The sequence below is a fragment of the Boleophthalmus pectinirostris genome, unplaced genomic scaffold (assembly GCF_026225935.1).
Source record: "Boleophthalmus pectinirostris isolate CB_2022bp ecotype Guang Dong unplaced genomic scaffold, ASM2622593v1 HiC_scaffold_12, whole genome shotgun sequence".
NCBI classification, from domain to species: Eukaryota; Metazoa; Chordata; class Actinopteri; order Gobiiformes; family Gobiidae; genus Boleophthalmus; species Boleophthalmus pectinirostris.
The window spans coordinates 33,122,080-33,143,781 of NW_026571018.1; the positions used below are offsets into that span (position 1 = coordinate 33,122,080).

Sequence of the window (21,702 nt, forward strand, 5' to 3'; positions counted from 1 at the left end):
TCAAACTCCACTCCTCCTAACACGTTTTGATTTTCAGGTCTGCTCTCCTGGTCCTGCTGTATCTAATATATATAAGTCCAAATGGGCATGTGATATTGAAGGCAGTGTAGCTGGTACTTTCTGAGTTGTATGTCTTGGTTATTTAAGTAAAGTAACGGGAAATGGTGAAATAAAATACGGGACAAAAAATAAATAAATAAACAAAACCGAAAAAATAACATTATATCACTGTCAACCAACAAAAACGTTACAGATCGAGCGTTGAAAACGGAAAAGGCACTTCATACCGTTACGTGCCGAATCCTTTTTCAAGCTTTTTGTACAAGAAGAAGTGGTGTTTTGGCGAAATTAGGCAACACCATTTACAAATTTTCGGTTGTACAAGCCAAAAACAAAACAAAAAGTAGTGAGTTTTTATATAAAATGCACTCCAGATATATATATATTTTTACATTCTTACAGTTGCTAGCCAAACCCAGTGTTAGATCAGTGTTGCTGTGTGTACACAAAACACAGGTAAAGATGTTTTTTGAGTAATATTTCTTTTTTTTTTTACTTGAAAGCAGCTTCGATGGATGATAACTCGGAGAGAAACAGTCACTTAAGCGTGATTTTAGACCAGTAATACTATAGTTGTTGTTTTTTTTTGTTCATAGAAAGTTCTGTAAATATATAAACAAAAATAAATTAAAACTTTCCTCTTCGATACCTTTCAATAAGTTACACTTTGCAAAGCTTCAACATAGTATTGACATCTCTATAATGTTTTTAAGAATATTTACAATGTCGCAAAGGTAAAGTAGTTCCCATGGTGACCACAGAAGTTATGGGATGGTTTGGTAAATCTTTTGAAATAAATTAGCATGTCCATTGAGATATGTTTATTGCTATTGCAGAAACCCTAAGATGGAATAACGGAATCTCGTAAAGGAGAACGATGGACGATACAGCGACAAAAACTGAGCGTATATAGCGTTTCAATGTCAAATAAATTTCGCCGTCACTCAAGTGTTTCACAATTGAATAAATAATTTCAAACAAATAATAAAAAAAAAGAACGATGCCCTGTCCATGCCTATACACAAGTTCCTTTTTTTAACCATGTCAATTGGATAATAAATAAATAAAGTAGAAGAAGCCCTGTGATGACGCGGGCTATGTGCAGTTAGCATTCTCTTGGCTAAGTATTTATAGTAGTATTTTCAGAAGCATTGACCAGTCCCCTAAACAACACCCATTTTCAAAAGCACATATTTTTTTCTTCAAAATCTTCAAATTTTTAGATCAACAGAAAACGGCAAATATGGAAAGTCCAAACCAGCATGGACACCATTTAATATTTTTGTTTCTTTGAAGAATTGTATAGAAAATGAACGGATTTTCAAAACGACAAAAACAAAATGGTGGATAGTGGATTATTTACACCTGCAGTTTAGGCTTCTTATTCAAGTAGGTCGCCCAGTAGACCAAGTTAAAAGTTCCAAAGAGCAGCGGGAAGGCTATTCTGGCGATCCTGTCGATCTTGCTCACACTGTTAAAGGTTTTCTTGGCCTCGGGAGGTTTGGGCTTGGGCTCCTCCTTGGGTTCAGTGGGAGGGGGAGGGGCGCTTTTGGCAATGGTGGCCAATCCAGGGTCCCTTGCAATGTTTGGGGCGAAGGTGGTGGCGGTCGCGGCGGGGTAGGCTGTGGTGTTGTTCTTCTTCAGCATGGACTCCTTCTTCTTCTTTTGCTTGATACAAAATGATGGATGGAAAACAGGGGGGTGGAAAGAGAAAGGAAAGAAAGAGAAAAGTTCATCTTAGTTTTGTAATGCAGGTTACACAATTTGATCATTCATCTAAAACAGCTCATACAGTAGTTATTCTGATATCAGACAAACTTCTTGGGTTCTTTTTTTAAAGGCAATACAGTAAAGTGTATTTACCTTGTTTTTTATATTTCTCCCTTTTGTCCCTTAGTTCTCGTTCGATGCTTCTTTGCATATTGATGGTGACGCCAATCCTTTGCATCAATAAGCAAAGAAGCATCGAACGAGAACTAAGGGACAAAAGGGAGGAATATGGAAACAAGCTAAATACACTTTACAAGGGATGTAACAATAACCAAAATATTGTGATATCGGGTTGTCAAAGTTCTCACAATATCGTGGACCATCACAATATACTGAACTACAAATCTCTTTGCTGAAATTAAGAGTTATGGTGCAGTGATAACTAAAAAAAAGACAAAGGGAACTACAAAGACCATTATCCTTTGCTCCATTTCAGTGTAGACTACAAGAAGAAATAACAGCTCTAAGCACTTTTAAGTCTTAGTGCTTCGGATTAAGTCTTGTCGAGGCATTTTAAGAGGAAAAGTAGCATATTAACAGGTTTGTTTGCCTCCACAAAATATCACACTAAATACTGTTCTGTCAGATGTGTATTGTGAAAATATTGTACAAAGAAATCTGGATATTGCTACATCCCTAATCGTGAGCCTCCCCATTTCCAATGAGGTTCATACTGTGATGATATCGTATCGTGAGACTTACACCCCTAAACCTTACTGTACTGTCTTTAAAAAACGAACCCAAGAAGTTTAAGTACATAAGTAGACAAAATGAACATCTTTGGTATATCAGACAAATATAGGTAAAATGCAGTGTTCAACTTCGGTACATTTCAAAGGGCATGTGTCTCGTTTCCTGGAAACTTTGAATCGAGACAAGGGAACTTTCCTACACTCGCGCACATGGAACACACCACCACCAACAACCACTGGCTGTTGGAGTAGCAGTCAGCCCCAAAGACCCGACAGGTCATTTTAGCTGACCAAGACCTGAGACGCTACAGACGAAGATGGATTTAACCATGGAAACTTGTCAAGGTAATATATTGTCTCTTACCTATATTTGTTTGATATAGAAGAACTAGAAAATGTTAATTCAAGATGAAAATCTGTAACCTAACAAGACACTAGAGAAAGAAAAAAGGGGGCTATTATTGCTTAGAAAGACAATAAATTAAAGAAATAATAACCCCTAATAATAACTACTACCAATCACTCACTCACACCACATTCATACACAAGTTGTGGATGAAGTGTCCTGCCCAAGAATACAATGGCAAGAACTGGGATTAAACTTCAGACTTTCGTTTTTTTTATGATCATTACACTCTATTCCCTCTTAAATATGCAGTACTATTACCACTACTGACTAACTAACTAACAATCGAGCATCTAGACCAGGGATGGGCAAACTTTCTGGCTCGCGGGCCACATAGGGTCCTAAAGTTTGACTGAAGGGCCGGACAGAAGACAGGACATAACGTGTTAGGAGCTCAGATTCATTACATTCTTATTCACATTTATCTAAGACTCCAGACACACGTTGCAGGTTTCATCACTGCTGTGAAAGATTCAGAACACATAAAATTATTAAAACGTGTTCAACGGTACATCACGAGTGATTGTATGTCGTAATTATACCAACTCCCTATAGGACCGGAAGCTATAGAACATGGCGCACACCATAGACAAACAGTTTTACACCTGTAAATGTGTGTAAAACCATGATTCTAAAGCACTGCAGTCTTATATCTTAAGCACCAACTACTTCACTCATGGTCCGAATAACTCCTGTAAGAACACTTTCCCATAAAGCATTGCGGCCAACATAATACGCCGCAACTCAATGTATATATAGTGCGCCTACTACTGGGAAACGTTGGAAATGCATGACAAATAAAACATCAACAAGGTTTATTATTGTAATTTATTAAAGGTGGGCGGGCCGGATTAAAAGGTTTAAAGGGCCGCATATGGCCCCCGGGCCGTAGTTTGCCCAGCCCTGATCTAGACAATATACTTTGGTCGACATCCCAAGAAAATTTTAATTAAATTTCAGCGCTCAATAAGATTCACTTATTCAAAATAAATTCACATAACCAGCTCAATTTCCCACTGAAGTAAATAAGAAGGTGTCGGTGTGGTCTCCTTCAGTCTAGACGGCGTAGTCCCATTCCACAGAACACCTTCACATTTCCGAGTAGCGAGCTAGCAAACTCCGAGCGCAGAGAATTAGAGTGAAAAACACAGGAGGACACTAAACTATTAATGTTCCCGTCATGTTACACCAATTTCATTTCCGTCGGGATTAGCTGACAACAACTTAACATCTCCTGCCTGGTCCAGATCCCGCAACAGCTACTCGTAACCACAGGCAAATAGACAGGAAATACTCTCTCTGTGGGATCGCTGTTTCAATCGTGTATTTACCGTATAACAAAGATGATATACAACGACGTAGTAAAAATGTCCTCCAGTACGTAATACGCAGCCACACTTTGAACAAAACAGTCGTGCATCATATTTTTTATCCTTCCAATGAGAGTCAGCTTAAACATCATCAGCAACTTAGTCTGTTTAAGTAAAACATAAAAGCCGCGCTGCTCTCACCTGGTTTGGCCTTTCACGATCACTGACTGAGGCTTTTTGGAACCACAGTTTATAAGATACTGACCGTTCCTGCAGGTCCGTCTGGTTTTACTTAAATTCTGACCTAGTTGGCTAATCACAAAGTATCAGAATTTCACAATTATATGAAGAGTTCAATAGCAAAAACAAATATCTCAGAAAAAATTGCCAAAACATTTCTTTTTGTTCCTTTTTGTTAACATTTTCTGCAAATATTACTATGACAATAATGTATAGTAGGTTTTATCAAGAGGGGGTGGAATATTCTGATAGAAGAAACAGATTTGGCTTTTGAAAATATGAACACAGTAAGAGTAAACTACCATCTAGTGCCTTTGCTCAATTTAATTTCTCTCCAGCGACTAGGTCAGGAATTGGAATACACTACATGGTTTGCAAGAACTCCGGAAATGCGAGTCCAGGCACCAGCCAATCAGTGAAGAGCCATATATTCTGTGGTGGCCACAATTCCCGAGATGGAGAATTTAAAGCCGGAACAAAGAGAATGGTTGGTGAATTTTATCAATCCTACGGGATTTGGGAAAATCTTAATATACCAGTTAGCGGCGTATTACATATGTCACAATCAAATAGTAGTCATTGGTTAAATAAAAAAAGTACCTGCCTACTGTCGAGCGAATGAATTCTAATGCTGTAAGGTCAGATGATTTCCACAAAGTGAAACTGGCTGATGAATCAGGCTATAAACTACAAGCCTCTGAGGACTTTTTCAAATGACATTTACCTGTTTTTGCAAATGAACTCCTCATAAGTTGTCACGACACTAAAACTTTCAACTGGACTAGACTCAATACTCAATACCCATTCCAATACCATGATGATGAAAACAAAACACATTTAGACAATAGGAGGTCATTTTCAACAAAGATGCTTTTGTAACTTCTCTGGTGGAGGGTCCGTCAACTGCTTTTCTCCATTGAGATGTTATTGCTTTCTCTGGAATGTTTCACAGTATGCTATTAAAGCTTTCAATCTCCATGGAGACCAAACCGGACCAAGTTACACATCAGATCTGTGGAGAGGCGACCATGCTCACAGTCAGAATGCCGGTTTTTCCAGGTATTTTTGAGCTATTAAACCATGTGTAATTGAATAAATGTAAGGGAGAGTTGTTTAATGTCATAATGTGGAACATTCCAGGCAGAGCAATGACATATCCATAGAAACATGCAGGTAAAGGACCCACAACCAAAAAGTTACACAATACACCTTTAAATAATAGTAATCCCTCAGTGGTCCAAGTAGTATCCATAGTGGTCCATGGGCGTACAGTTATACTTGTTCTAAAAGCTATTCAGGAAAGGTTCATTTCTGTCCTGTAAATGTGACTTTTTTTTTTACTGATACCTTCTCAAATAAGTATCTACTTTCAATACTAGTTTTTGCATAAATGTGTCTGATTTTCAATACACTACTATTGAAAACCAATGGTCAGAGAACAATTGCTGTACTGTTCACGATAACGTTAAAGCGCAGATGTGTCTTTTACCTTCTCTGGCACCACGCTTTTGCCGTCCCACGCGTAGCCCCTCTTGGTGAAGTAGTTGACGGTGGCGAACTCGATGAGGGCCGAAAACACGAAGGCGTAGCACACGGCGATGAACCAGTCCATGGCCGTAGCGTAGGCCACTTTAGGGAGCGAGTTCCTGGCGCTTATACTCAGGGTGGTCATGGTCAGCACTGTAGTTACTCCTGCAGGGGGAACACAAGACTGGTGGTTAGAGAAAGTGGGACATTAACTATAGTCGATGTCTTTAGCACTCATAATGATAATAAATAAAGAAATAAAAATAATCATAATGCTGTCATAATCGCGGCGTGTTACAATTGTACAGACATCGCCAAAAAAACACAGCAGTTGGACATTTGTGGTAGGACTGCATGATATTATTGCAATTTTGCTGACAAGTACTGAGATCGTAATTGGATTTGATTGCATTAGAAGTTCTTTTCTGGTGCAGGGTTCGTCACCTGCTTGAATCTATGGAAATGTCATTGTTCTGTCTGGAATGTTTGACGGTATTAGATTCAACAGCTCTACCTTACATTTTTTCGATTGCAGGTCTTTTTACAGCTCAAAAATACCAAGAAAAACAGACATTCTGACTGTGAGCTGGGTTGAATCTCCACAGATCTGACCTGTAACTTGGCCTAGTTTTGTCTCCATGAAGATAGAAAGGTTTAAAATCATACTGTGAAACATTCCAGACAAAGCAATAGCATTTTCACAGAGAAACACGTTTAACAAACTCTCCACCAGAAAAAAAGTTACACAACACATCTTTACATTTGTCTTGGGGAATTGATAAAAAGACTGAAATTGGCCTGTGAAATTACAAACTAATGCAAGAATCTCATTCATTTCAGAATACAGTTGTACAGATGTAAACACCAGGCATAGCAGTATTTTTTGTACAAAAAAGAGAAGGAGATTTTGTTTTGGGAAATTATAGTACTTAAAAAATAGGAAACTTTGCAATTTGATTTGATTACAGTGAATCTTGCATCCCTAATTTGTAGAATGGCATATTTCTGTATGTAAAAGACTTACTCAGAATCACAGAATTTAAGCGTGCTCTGATTGGCGTAGATTATTATCCAACAAAAACTTCATCACACATTGCTGTAGTCATTTATCGGGACGTAACCGTATCCAAATCTCCTGGTACGATGCAACGTTTTCCTCTTAAAATGCCTTGAAAAGATTTAATCCAAAGCAGTAACAGTTATTTTTTCATGTAGTCTGCACTGAAACAGGGCAAAGGATCATGGTCTATGTAGTTTCCTCTGTTTCTTAACTATTGTTGGACCATAACTCTTCATTTAAGCAAAGATATTGAGACCTTAGACGATATAGTCACGAAATTTCGGTTATTCTTACATCTTTAGTCATTTGTCCTGCCAAACATCAAAATAAGCAAAAGTAAAGTACAAAACCTTGATTCTATATGTGCATTTGTGCTTTAAATAAAACCATAAAACTCTGATGTTACCTAACCAGGAAACAGAGAGAAAAATACTGGCTTGTAAATTCCGACTGATTGATTTGCAGCTCAGACCCTGACTACTTTGTTATTGTAAAAAAGAGAAAAGAATTTGCATGATTGCCCGTGGAACATTTTGAAATATTTAGTCCCATACTCCTGTGACTAACACTCGGGGCGGCGGTGGCACAGTGGGTTGAGCGTCGCCCACCAACTGCCGGCTGATTTGAGTTTGCATTTAAATTGAAAAATATACTGCACCGACAGGCTCACAGTGGAGAAGACCATGATACAAAGTGATGAAGCAGGGCCGAATACTAAGCACAACATTAACTTTTATCTGGCTTCACACCTGATTCTGACTCTTACGCTTTTAATAAACCAGTGGGGAGGTTTTCTTTGTTGCATCTGACTTAGTGTTGAGTAATGAAAGCCCAAATCGTCCTCTCTAAAGCTGAATTCACTCAAAAGCGCTTTATAAACAAGATGGCTGTGGCGCACCTTGTTAGGCTCGTGATGGAGCTAGTGTTAAAGGTGCATTATGCAACTTTTTGGTTGGGTATCTGTCACCTGCTTATTTCTATGGATATGTCAATGCTCTGCCTGGAATACTCCAAAAAATGACATTAAACAGCTCTACTTTGCATCTTTTAAAGGTCCCCTATTATGGAAAATTGATTCTTGTGAGCTTTAAGTCATGTTCTAATGATGTTACCGCATCAACATATACCTGGAGTTGTGTTTTGGGTCCGGTCAAGCGGTAACAGAGGGAAACAATGGCAGATTTTTTGACATTCAAATAGCTCTTATTCAGAAACTAGAGGGACTGTTGAAATAAGTAAAGTATCAGAATGTAGGAAAGAGTTACACTCCAACAGGGTAAAGTTAAACCTGTGATATTCTTTCAAGTTGTTGACAAAAAATTTAAAAACTCATGTCGGTAACGGAGGGAATGAAATATGCAGCACTTTTGGGGCAATAAATACAAACAGTGATAACTCTTGGTTCTCACTTACATATCCTTAACAAACTGGTTTGAATATTTGCTTCATATAGTTTTCTACCATATGGTACAAGATTAGGTTGAAAAACCTGTTACTTTTTGAGTAATGAGATTTTTTATTAAGAAAGGTCATGGTAACGGAGGGAAAAGTAACGGAGGGAAAATTGTGCAAACAAGTAGAAGGTGCATGATTTTGCATAATTTGTCAACTTTTTTTCTTCTGAATACTTTAATATTACTTCAAAATGAAAGGAAACTATTTCTATAAAATATGTCAGTCCTTCCAAGCAAATTTTTATCATTTTAAATACATTTTTTTTTTTTTTTTTTAAATCATGTACCTTCATCAATTTATTTACATGATTTGCAGGTCTTTGAAATTTGGGAAATAATTTTTGTTCCATGTTTCATACATGTTTAAAATGTATGTAACTTTAGAACCAAAAATGGTACAGAAAAAAGGTAAACAGTTTCATAAACTAGAGTACATATGTATCTGTTGAATACATTTTTATATCAGATGCATTAACTTGAAATTTTGGCCTTGCTGTTTACTTCTGCTTGACCGGGCCCTTTTGTTTCATTCACACATGTTTAAGTGATCCTTTGTCATAGTCTGTCTGCATCTAAAACCTCAAAATGCTCTGGTTCTACCTTGTAATGTCATGAGGTGGTAGTTTTCAAGTTAGCAACTACTATTTATTAGAGATGCAACAATATTCAATATAATATAGAATTGTTCGATGCTGGTCTCATGATTCGATACATGCCCGCTGTGTTGTCATTAATTTTGGTCCAAAAGGGAAAACAAAATAGTTATCACAGCGCCCTTTTCAGATGCAGCAAGAAAACAGTGCCATAAGGACTTACAGCTGAAATATTCTAATAGAGGTGGGTTTTATCTTTCAGTCCCTTTTTATTTTACATTGATAGACCCAGGAATAACAAAGATATTAACTTTGAAATACGCTTTTGGCTTTACATCAGTTTTAGTCAAATGCACCCTTGTACACACCCACAAAATGACTTTTTCTTCGACTCTCATAAGTTTTAGTCAGAAAAAAGTTTACTGAGACATTTCTATTTAATATAACATAGTTTTAGTGTCCAGAAAGAGGATGTAGAGCGCAGTGTGTCACAGACTGTCGCAGGGCAGTGTGGGAGAAGCTGCATGGACACAGGGGTTTACTTGGATTTCACAACTGTATTTTCACATGACATCACAAGGTGGAACAGAGTGTTTTCAGTTTGCGAGAAGAACTCAGCCTAAATATGCAGGATTTGTGTGTTAAACATGGGAATGAAACAAAACAGCTCCAAGTATGTTTGAATGAGGAAACAAAATTATAACATAGATAGGGTGGCCAGATTTTCTAAATCAAAAACCGGGACACACCAGGGTTGAGATGGTTGGTAATAATACAATTGTGAAACGGGTGCATAATTAATTTGGGAAAACTGTTCTGCACTCGGCCCATTCATGACTAATATGCGAGTCAGTATAGTCACATTTTCTTTGTGTTTTCGTCATTTTTTAGCAGAGTTTCTGTATTTTATCTCAGCAAATGACAATTTATGCCTCTCTTTACAGCTGGCAGGTGTCAAATTGGTCAAAATAGAGACATTTGGAACAGTTCTTGTATAAAACTGGGACAAATCAATAGTTTTGGATAAATCTGCTGGGACAGGGGACACAGGGTTCAAAACTGGGACTGTCCCGGGTAAATAGCGATGTCTGGTCACCCTCACCATAGATCACAAAACAGAGTAATATGGGCCTTTTATATTACATACTTTAAAAAACAGGCATTCTGACCTGTAACGTGGTCTGGTTTGGTCTCCGTGGAGATAGAAAACTTTAATACCATACACTGAATCATTCCAGACACAGCAACAACATCTCCACGGAAAAAAAAGCATTTGACAAACCCTCCACCGCAAAAGTTGCACAATGCACCTTTTAAAGTGCGACACATAACAGGCTGCTCGCTGCGACTCCACGGAGGAGCGCTAGCTGGTGGAACTAGGTCAGAATATATTTAACGATGCAGACCGGGGCCACTGCAGATGTCTCTACGCCAAATAACCGCGGCTAACGCAACAGCTAACAAGCCAGAGCCGCTCTCGAACACGGGGGCTGCTCAATGGTGAAACAGCTGCCTACTACAGAGCCTCCCCCGCACGTGTGACGAGGCTCTCCGGTGATTTACATGTGAAAGCATACGTGATACTGGGATTTTATGCACTGATTACAGCTATTCATCAATCAGTGAAAATGACTAACACGGTGGAATAAATTATGAGGTATGATTTGTTTGGATGTTCGCTGTCCTATTTTCTGGCATTACTGTATGTTCTTTTTTTTTTTTTTTTTTTTCCCATCTTGTGTTTGTGTAAAGGTGTGCGTGGCTTTTGTTAAAGGTGCATTGTGTAACGTTCCTGGAGGAGGATCCGCCACTATCGCCGGGATTTTTTTCGCAGTATGATCTCAAACATGTTTATTTCCTTGGAGACAAGCACCGTGCCAGTTTACAGGTCTGGTTTGTGGAGAGGTGGGCCTGCTTATAGGAGAATACATATTGTTTGATTGTAAAAACACCTTTAAATAGCCCCTCAACGCCGACTGTTACAAATATGCAACAAACTGTTTTGGAACATAAGCCGAGATAGTGGCTGCATTCCCCCAATTAGGTTAGGTTAGGTTGCTTTATTCATAACCGTAGGTAAATTTGCTTTGCAGATTTGAGAGGCAGGCCCCACATTTCACATTTCATTCATCCACAAAACACGTATAAAAACACAATTACAAAATAAAGTGTTACAGCGCTCCAGTGCAGAATGGATTGTTCCATAAACAATTAGTTAAATTCATTCATCACGCTTGGCTAAAATCACAATAAATATTAAATATGTTAAAAACACACAATCTTAGATAAATAGATTACAATTTATTCATAAGTACGATAGCAGCCGGAACAAAGCTCCTTTTAAAACAATTTGTTCTAGATCTTGGGACTAAAAGCCTCTGACCAGAGGGAAGCAGCTGAAACTCTGAGTTTAGTGGATGTTGCACATCTTTTAAAATACTCTGGGACGTCCTCTGTAAGTGTCTCGAGTACAGAGAGTCCAGGCGGCTCTGAGGATGAACAATCACCTTATTCGCCCATTTAACCACCTGATTCATTGAGTTCTTGTTTTAGCAGAAATGCTCCCAAACCTTGAGACCAATGAAAACGTTAAAACTGATTCCATAAATGTTTTATAAAACAGTGTCATCATGGTTCTCTCTACACGGTAAAAGGACAACTTTCTGGTGCCTCTTTTACACACAGCAGAACAATTATCGTCAAAACTCAATTTTGAATCAATGAGTGTCCTAAGATACTTATATGAATCCACACACTCAACTGGCTGCCCCTTTATCTCTGTGACATCATACTGAGGCGCTTGCTTTCAAAAGTCAATCATCATATCTTTCGTTTTGGATACATTTAGGGGCAGGTACGACTCTTCACACCAATGCTGGTTAGTGCATCTGCAGTAACGTTCCTAGGAACCTTTGGTAAGCATTTGTTTCTAGTTGTTGCAAATTTTCAACATACCCATTTGATTTATTTATTTTTTTAGCTCTTCTTAAATTAATAATCTCAACTTAATCTATTTAAAGGCAAAAAATATATATCTTTCTAAATCCGGGCATTAAGGGGTTAAATAATAAGCAAGTTTAATACAATACTGCGATTCCAGGTAAAGCAATTTCCCTTGTGTATCTCCACTGACACAACCAGGTGCTGAACTTGTCCCAGAAAAGTGACATAATGCACCTTTACGTCCAGCACCTTTATGTAAACCCAAAGTGTTCAGTTAGTTGCTTTGCTGATTTTGTAATACGAGTTATTTATTCTCACATTGCCAGTGGACAAGTTAGATGAGCACATTATGTAAAACTTGTATGAGCGTTTGAGTTGGCCAATGGCAATGAGGTTATGACAAGGTTCAGAGTTGCATTTTGATTAATCGATTTAATGCATGTTTGAGTAATTCAGTATTTTTATATGAATTTGAGGCTTCGGTGCTTATAAAATCGTTGTTTTCATCTATTCCCACACTCATATTTGCAATAAATCCAAAAGTACGGAGTCTGGGTCTTACGCCTTAAAAGACACATGCTCTGTTCTTTTATGCCGGACATACACTGTGCGATATTTTCAATGGTTTCACTCAGCCCCAGCTCAAACTATATGACCAAACAGCACAGTTTAAAGGTTCACAGCTCACGATTCATGTTTTCACACTATAGGAACAACTTCAACAGTGCAAAACTAGGGCTGGGTATCATTAAGAAGTTGCCGATACGATACATACCTCGATACACAGGCCACGATACGATACATATCTCGATACAGAGCACTTTCCATTCAATATGATATATATTTCAAATCGATTCAGTACGGTTCAATAAGAAATAAAGACTAAATCTTGACTGCACAAGACATGGTTTAACAAAGCCGTTTAGTATCAAAGTTCATCTGAAACACAAACATTTTAATCCTCAAAACACTAAAAATGTCAAATGTGTTGCATAAATGAGTTTCCTTTCACTCCACAAGCAACAAAACTGTAGCTCTGTAACAAAATAATTTAGTAAAACACACCTAAAAATATTCTTGGTGATATATCGATACAGTAGCCCACGATATCACATTAAACGATACGATATATCACACCCCTATGCAAAACCCGCATGACAGACTGGATTTCAAACAGGCTTGATTTTCTTGCGATTGCCGATCGGGAGCTGGTCATGAGGTATTAATCGCTTCTCGTTACCGCATGTTTACTATACAAAGCACGACACGCGATTAAGCCAAACCTCGGCCCGATCCCAAAAACAATCGCACGGATGAAAAATCGGCTCAAACGGGGCCAAAAACCGCACAGTGTAGCCAATCCTCACACTTGCGGTTTTCACTTTCAGATCTCAGTTTATATCAAATGTAGTGGACTTACAGCACACGAGTTTGTGTTGTAAGCCTTGTGACGTTTTCTGGACCTCTTTATTTGTGAGGACAGAATACACTGTTTACCTGGACAAACAGCGATGAGTTGGATCACTGTGACTTTATGATGAGAGGATTTACAGAAGGACAAGGACACATAAAACGGTCCCACACTGCCCACTTGATTTGTTATTGAGTGGATGTAACTCCTGGACTCCTGCCTTTCATTTTACTGGTGAGTTTACACACACGGACACCAGTCGCACACTTTGCACTTTGTTTCTGTGGTGTACCATGCGCTCCAAAGCCTCCACAAAGTTAACCGACCATGGCCATACATATCTAACCTTCCACGGCGCACGGTTCATTGGGTGGGTGGACCGTTTATGGAGTAAGAAAGCTGTCAAAAATATTTGTGCGCATAAAATAGAAATCCGTGCGTATTTGGGAAATCCGTGCATATTTGGCTGTAGTTGCGCATAAAATAAATATTTGTAAACTCTCAAATGAGTCCAGTCGTACATAAAATATATTGTGTGTATTTTATCCATCAGAATACGAATTGAAAAATTACGACGTCATGAATTACAATCACGAAATGAAAATTTACGATTACGCTTTCATCAGTACGAATACGAATTCACAGACGGAACTTTACTGTCAAAAATACGTCATCACTTCACAGACATTATTCATCGAGCAGAAGAAACATCGAATCAAGATCAAGACTGCGCAGCTCAAGTTTGTAGCAGAGGGTAAAAACAGAGTAAAAGCACAAGAAGCTACAACAGCGACCAACAAGTGGGTTAATTCAGGGTTCAGGGTGGGTTAATGCAGCTGAAGTGAAGACTGGCTGATGCTCGCTGTGGCTGTAGTCGTGAATGTTTTAATCTAAACTTACAGAGAACCTGATAATTTGCTTAATTAGCCCTGGGAGAACGTTACGTCGGATGTTAGCCAACTGGCTCCACTATGTTTTCTAACATATAGGTGCAATTTCCCGTTCAAAGGAGGTGTTTCTACACAATATTACACAGCAGCGTTCGGTTCCCGAATTCAAGACATTTTTACAATAGATTTTAATTAACCCACTTGTTGGTCGCTGTTGTAGCTTCTTGTGCTATTACTCTGTTTTTACCCTCTGCTACAAACTTGAGCTGCGCAGTCTTGATCTTGATCGATGTTTCTTCTGCTCGATGAATAATGTCTGTGAAGTGATGATGTATTTTTGACAGTAAAGTTCCGTCTGTGAATTCGTATTCGTACTGATGAAAGCGTAATCGTAAATTTTCATTTCGTGATTGTAATTCATGACGTCGTAATTTTTCAATTCGTATTCTGATGGATAAAATACACACAGTATATTTTATGTACGACTGGACTCATTTGAGAGTTTACAAATATTTATTTTATGCGCAACTACAGCCAAATACGCACGGATTTCTATTTTATGCGCACAAATATTTTTGACAGCTTTCTTACTCCATAACTGTTGCATTGAGATTTGTGCGGAATCCAAAGGTGAGTCATCCAAACGAACCAAAACAAACTTTGAGATGTACTTCAAGCTATTTTAATTTGTGAAAAACGTGCAGAATGTAAGAGCTTTGGGGCATTTGCGAATAGGGAAGATGTCTGTGTTTTTCTCTCAACTGGACGCGACTAAAGTTTGATTTTTCGTCTTGTTTTACTGTTGTGATTCTTCGATCAATCCGATTCAAATAGTCATCGTGACATTCTGCGTTTTCCGATCCGTGATAATAGAAAAACTGTTCATCGTGACGTCCCTAGTTCAGATCATATGAATGTAGCCTCTTTGATTTTATTTCCAAAACACAAGTTAACCCTGCTCTTATCGTAAATGGTTCATCCCATAATGAATTATTTCCTCCCGTATTATTTTATTCATTACAAAAGCATATTGTTGACTGTACTCTCCCCTAACTAAGCACTTAAGACCTTTTCCCACTAGTGCCATTAAAATCAAATCACACTCTTTCAAGCCATACCATAATGTATAATGTATGCACCGGTCGCTCGCAGTAATGATGGCTGTATTATGCAGGCACACTTTCCGCTGGGCTGCTCGTCCTAAACTGTCACCCTCTTCAATATTATGAATTCTTTTTCTTGTCCTTGTTCGTAAAAAAAGTCCGGAGTTTTCTTTATACAGAGTTTGGGCGTCTCCGCCTCAGTCAAGTGACACCAAGCAGAAAAAACAATTAGAATCTCCACATTAGCCAAATGAGTGAACGGAAATTTAAGGAATTCAATGTAGTACTACACTCGCAACTGAGCCTGTGTTGCCAGTACCTTAAAGAGCTCATTTGACACTATTTTCTGATCTATGTTATAATGTTTCCTCATCAAAACCATACCAGGAGTTGAGTTTTGTTTAATTTACACATGTTTAACACTCAAACCCTGCATATTTAGGCTGGGTTCTTTTCTCAAACTGTAAACACTCAGTTCCACCTTGTGATATGATAGTACAGGAAGTGGTCCACTGTATTTTCAACACCACACTAGAATAATTTGGATAATTTCAGCTCTGGAACTGCCAATCTCTACTGAATAAAAAAGGTCAAAGATAGCTATTAACTCACTTCGCGGAAACTGTCTGACCTCAGAGCATTAGAATTCGATCACTCGATGGTAGGCGGGTACTTTTTTAAATTTAAACAATCACTGATATTTGGTCGTGATGTATGTAAAGCGCGGCAAACAGGGCTAACTAGTATATTAAGCTTTTCCCAAATCTGTAGGAAGAAGATCAATAACGTCTTTCCCTTTGATAAAATTCACCAAAAATTCTCTTTGTTCCAGCTTTAAGTCCTCAGTGTCGGGCATTGTCGCCAACGCAGAATGTATGGCTCTTCACTGATTGCAAAAACCCCGGAAGTATGAGTTCGGGCACCAGCCAAACAGTCTAGTGCACAGGTGTCAAACATGCGGCCCGGGGGCCAGATCCGGCCCTCCAAGACCTTTAATCTGGCCCTCGGCTGATTTTCTACTAAAATATTTTAATTATATTTTCTATTTAAATATTGGTAATTTTCTGCGGTGTTTATCACAGCAGCGTCTCCAGCGTCTCTATACGTGGCCCCTCCCACCAGAGCAGCACAAATGAAGACTTGTCTCTTTCCAAACGCTCTTAAAGGACGATCGTTTTGACTGTTGACCGTGACACCCTCATCAGAAAAATGTCCAAAATGAGAAAAGTGGAGCCGAGTGCAGGATTTTCCAAGAAAAATTGACTTATTCCTATTTCTACAAGTTAATTTTATACAAGTTAATGTTAAAACATTGTGTTGAAATTGTATTTTTCTTAAAGTTTCAGGTTGTTCATAATATTATAATATTTTGTAAAAGAAAGAGTTCATTAATTAAAAAAGATTTCTGTAATAGATTTGTGTTTCTCTGCACAAATATTTGAACTTATTGTTATTTTTGGGGTTTATATGTCATGAGTTTTCTGATCCGGCCCCTTTGGGATCAAAGTCGGTTAGATACGGCCCCCGGACCAAATGAGTTTGACACCCCTGGTCTAGTGTATTCTGATTCCTGACCTAGTCGCTGGAGAGAAATGAAATTGAGTGGAGGCACTAAGTGGCACCAGCCTGGCTAATTAAGTACTAACTACTAAACTGCCATTACATGATATCTTTAGGTGGGACAGAGCATTTTGAGCTGATGTACAGACTAATAATGCAGGATTACTCAAACATGTGTACATGAAACAAAACACAACTCCAGGTCTGTTCCGATAAGGTAACAGCAATGTAACATGGCTTAAAGCTCGCAAAAATAAGTTTGACATAATACTGGACCTTTAACCTGCCTATAGATTATACACATACAGGATTATTCTTATTCCCAGTGTATGGCCAGCAGAGTCCTTTTAGGATGAAACCAACTGGATTTCAGCATTGAAACTGGCAACCCAAATGAGAGACTCATGTGAGGCTCATTCTGACTTGAGAACCAAAACACCAAATTAGAATATTATGCCTAATGCTTTTGTAATCACGAATAAAAACATTACAGTTATTTAAAAAAATCAATATTTGATTTTGTTCTTGTTTGTGAAATTTACAATCAGGATCTCAGAGTTTCTTTAAATATAGCCCACAGATATGTCAGGTACAGTTACACAATGCACAGCAGGCACACACAGGGAATATTGTGTCTCTTGCTTATGTTGGGAAATAGGCCAAAGCTATTACTCATTACAAGACCTCATTTTTACGAAAGATCTGTACATTTGTAAACAATATCACAGCAGCTTAGCATTAATCTACACAGACCTCAAGTATTTTCAAAGAGAGGTATTAACATTAGCCATAAAATACTGCAAATAAATAAACTGTTATTGACGTCCAGACGTTATGAAGCTAAAGTACTGTATTTTTCGGATTACAAGTCACACTTTTTTTTAATGATTTGGGTGGTCCTGCGACTTATATATTAAAATTTTCACACTGACAGCCTCGAGAGGGCGCTCTAGTCTTGTGTGTCAGTATCTGCAGCTCCTATTACTCCTGCACCACTGTCACTTCACTCTACTGCGCATGTCTCCTGCAGAAAGAGCCTCTGTCCTGTCTGTATCGTGTCAGTCGATCGCACCGTTACTTCTGTACCACTGAAAATGGAAAACTGAACCAAACTTATAAAGACAGCTGAGAAGACCGAACACAAATGCCCCCAAAAATAATATCATATTTTGCAGATTACAAGCTGCAATGGCGAAATATGCAGCTGAAAATGGTAATCGAGCAGCAGAAAGAAAGTTTGGAGTGAGCGAGTGTGACTTCTGTATGTTTTTTTTCTTCTTCATTGCACATTTTTTAGCTGGTGCGACTTATACTCCAGAGCGACTTATAGTCCGAAAAATACGGTACTCAACTTTTACGTAATAAATTAATTCATTATGTTTTTCATCGTGTAAAGTGTATAAATCCAGAACTTTGTGGCAAAAATCCGGCTGCTACATGCTATTTTTAACTCATTATAAAACATTTTATCTTGGCGACTCTGTAAGAAAGAGCCATGAGAGTGATGTTTTGGGATGAAAGCTGATTGGCTCTCCAAGGGTGGTCCACAATGCTTCACTTTTCTGTCTGGGTTAGGTTTTGTGAAATTTTGTGAAATAGATTTTACGCTATTTTCTTTTGTATGTTATAATGTTGTTTTCTCATCACTGACAGACCTAGAATTGTGTTTTCTTTCACTCACACATTTAGGAGATCTTTTCTTTCGTTTTCTTTCTCTATTTTTATTAAATCAATGTATAGAAATATTTTTAGACTCCCTTGTAAGCCTGTCTCTTGTGTTTCCATTCATTTTCTCAGGGTCCAACTGCAGAAAATGACAGAAAAATCTCTATAGCGAAAAGAAACAGTTGAAGATTTTCCTCTTAATGTGTCTTAATGTGTCTCTCGGTCATGAAATAATAATATGACCACAGCTTCTACCATTAAAATTCCATTAAAATGCATTGTCAGAAATGTGCACAGCGCGGAAGCTCCAGTTATATCTTTACATTCTTATTACATAACACGTGCACAACCATCTCTAGGAAACATGACTTAAAGGTCCTATTTTACGCAAAACTGACTCTTCTGAGCTTTAAGCCATCTTACAATGTTGTTCCCTCTTCTAAAAACAGACCTGGAGTTGTGTTTTGTTTCATTCACACTTTTATTATTAGTTTGTCTACATCTCCAAAGCTCATAATGCTCACTTCCACCTTGTGATGTCATGTAGTGAGAGTTTTCATGGTAAAAGCTACAGTATGTTTTACCATTAGTTCAATAAAGATGTGCAATTCTAAGACTGAAAGTATCTAAATGGTTCTAGGGAAGGTGTATGGAGTTTAAAAACACAGTGGACCACATCTTGTACATGACATCACGAGGCGGAACAGAGTTTTAGAGCAGAAATATGCAGGATTTTTTTTGTTTAAAAGGTGCAAAAGGTGTAACTTTTGATGGGAGTTCTGTCATCAGCTTCTCTCAGAGGTTGGACTAGCAAGTCGTGACTTGGACTCGAGTCAGACTTGAGTCACTATTTTTAGGACTTGAGACTTGACTTGGTAAAATGGACTAAGACTTGGGACTCGACTTGGACTTGAAGATTAATGATTTGAGACTTGACTCGGACTTGAGGCCTGTCACTTGAGAAGACTTGATGCTTCTCCTAAAGAAATACATAATTTTAGAAAATATTTTTTCTCTTTACAGGTGATAAATGTGGTGCTTCATTTTACAAGAACAAACTGGAACATGCCCCTCCCACTTATCTTAGTTACTTTGGATGTAACTGAAGTACCGTGATGTAGTATCCTCAAATGTACTACAGTAATATACAGTACACAACAGTAAAACAGAGAGAACTACATAAAACACGATCCTTCCATTTCAGTGAAGACTACATAATAAAATAACTGTTATTAAGTACTTTTAAAGTTTTTTCTTCCTATTCTGACTGTATTGATTCACACAAAGATCTTGTCAACACATTAAAAATACTTATATAACAAATTTACCATGACTTTTAAGTAAAATGTAGCTTAAAATGATATAAATTGCAAAAATCTAAGATATATTTGGTATTTTGGTTTAAAGACTTGAAATGACTTGAAGCTCAAAGAACACGACTTGGACTTGAGTTGGACTTATGGGCCAGTGACTCGAGATTCGACTTGGGACTTGACTCGGACTTGAGGTCAAAGACTTGAGACTTACTTAAGACTTGCAAAACAACGACTTTGTCCCACCTCTGGCCTCTCTCCGTGGAGATAATGCTTGGAATGTTCCACAGTACGGCACTAAACTTATTTATCTCTATGGTCACAACAGGTCAAGGCCAAATTACACAGTCAGATCTGTGGAAAGGCGAGCCCACTCACAGTAAGAATGCAAGTTTTACATCAATAAAAACCCACGTTATTGAGCAAATCCAAGATAGATACGTTTAAAGCCATAACGGGACATTCCAGACAAAGCAACTCTACCAGAAAAGTTACACAGTGCATCCTTTAAACATGAATGAAAAAAAGCACAACTCCGGGTATGTTTTTGATAAAGAAACAACATTAGAACATATAGAACATAGTGTTATATGGGCCCATCTCCATTGTAGAAACAGTTTAGCGATGTGCACAAAAAAAAAAAACTATTTTCAGAACCATTTCTTCTTATACAAGACGATAAAGGTGATACGAAGTGAAGAACGCACGGCAAGACGGCGAGCTACCACTGTGAGATTTTTGTGGGCTCGTAGGAAGTGCCCGAGGCGGTAAAGGAGAAGGTGGAGGTGGGTTGGGACCATGGTGCTAGCCGCGATAACAATCTGTCCACGAGTTAGTGCGCCAGTATATCGAGCTAATTCTGTGGGGGAGGATTAAGGCTACACCACTGGGTATTACATAAGGCCTCGCAATGCTAATAATACCTCACACTGTTTGAAATAATAAAGTAGATAGAGTTCATTTGCGAGGTGGGAGATTGCCATGGCAACACCCGATCTGCGTCTCGAGGCCTTCGGAGACGATCCCGGTCCTCTGAAGGGGAGCGGCTAATTGGTTGAGGTGAATTCCTGGCTAGTTTTGTGGTGATGAACGGGTCAGCTATGGCGACGACAGAGAGAGTAGCGCGTCTGCCCACCGACCCGAAGGTTGGAGGTTCGAATCCCGCTCTCGATGTGCTGTAAAAGTCATTGGCGGAGCGGTCATATCCGCTGACGGAACGAGTACGGCTCTCGCAGATGAATACTGTTGTTGTGTCCTTGGGCAAGACACTTAACCCACCTCGCCCCCCCCAGTGTCTGCGTACTCTGGTGCAGGAATGTGCACGTGAATGGATGTTTTGAGTGTCTTGAACATGGAGAAATATACAAAAGTATGAATATAATAAGTGTTTTATAAAAGACCATGTATCTGATTTTTTTTTCCCTATGCATTTGAGCAAAATTTGTCCAATGATCAGGAAGTGTGCGTTAGCATGTTAGTTGTTCAGTGTATTCATTTCAGAGTAGTTTCATTGTAGTTAGGTTCTGGCTTCAGACAGATATAAGGCATTGCACTGGAAAAAAAACAAACAAACAAACAAACAAAAAAATAAAACAAACAAACCAATATCTAGGTAAGTTCAAATTACTTAAATTAAGAACATTTTACTTTATTTGAGTCAATTCAACTTGACAAGTGAAATGATCTACCAGTGGAATAAGTGTGT

At 38.4% G+C, this 21,702-nt stretch overlaps 1 protein-coding gene across 1 annotated transcript in view; it reads right to left on the reverse strand.

The window, feature by feature from the left end:
- Nucleotides 1–1,419: 1,419 nt before the first annotated feature.
- The window catches only part of gabra1 (gamma-aminobutyric acid type A receptor subunit alpha1), a 127,839-nt gene continuing 107,556 nt past the window's right edge, over nucleotides 1,420–21,702 (reverse strand). Inside the window, exons 10-11 of the mRNA XM_020938710.1 lie at nucleotides 5,968–6,170; nucleotides 1,420–1,728 (exon numbers count right to left, since the gene is read on the reverse strand). Coding sequence (XP_020794369.1) covers nucleotides 1,420–1,728; nucleotides 5,968–6,170 — 512 coding nt within the window. The remainder of the gene's footprint in view (nucleotides 1,729–5,967; nucleotides 6,171–21,702) is intronic.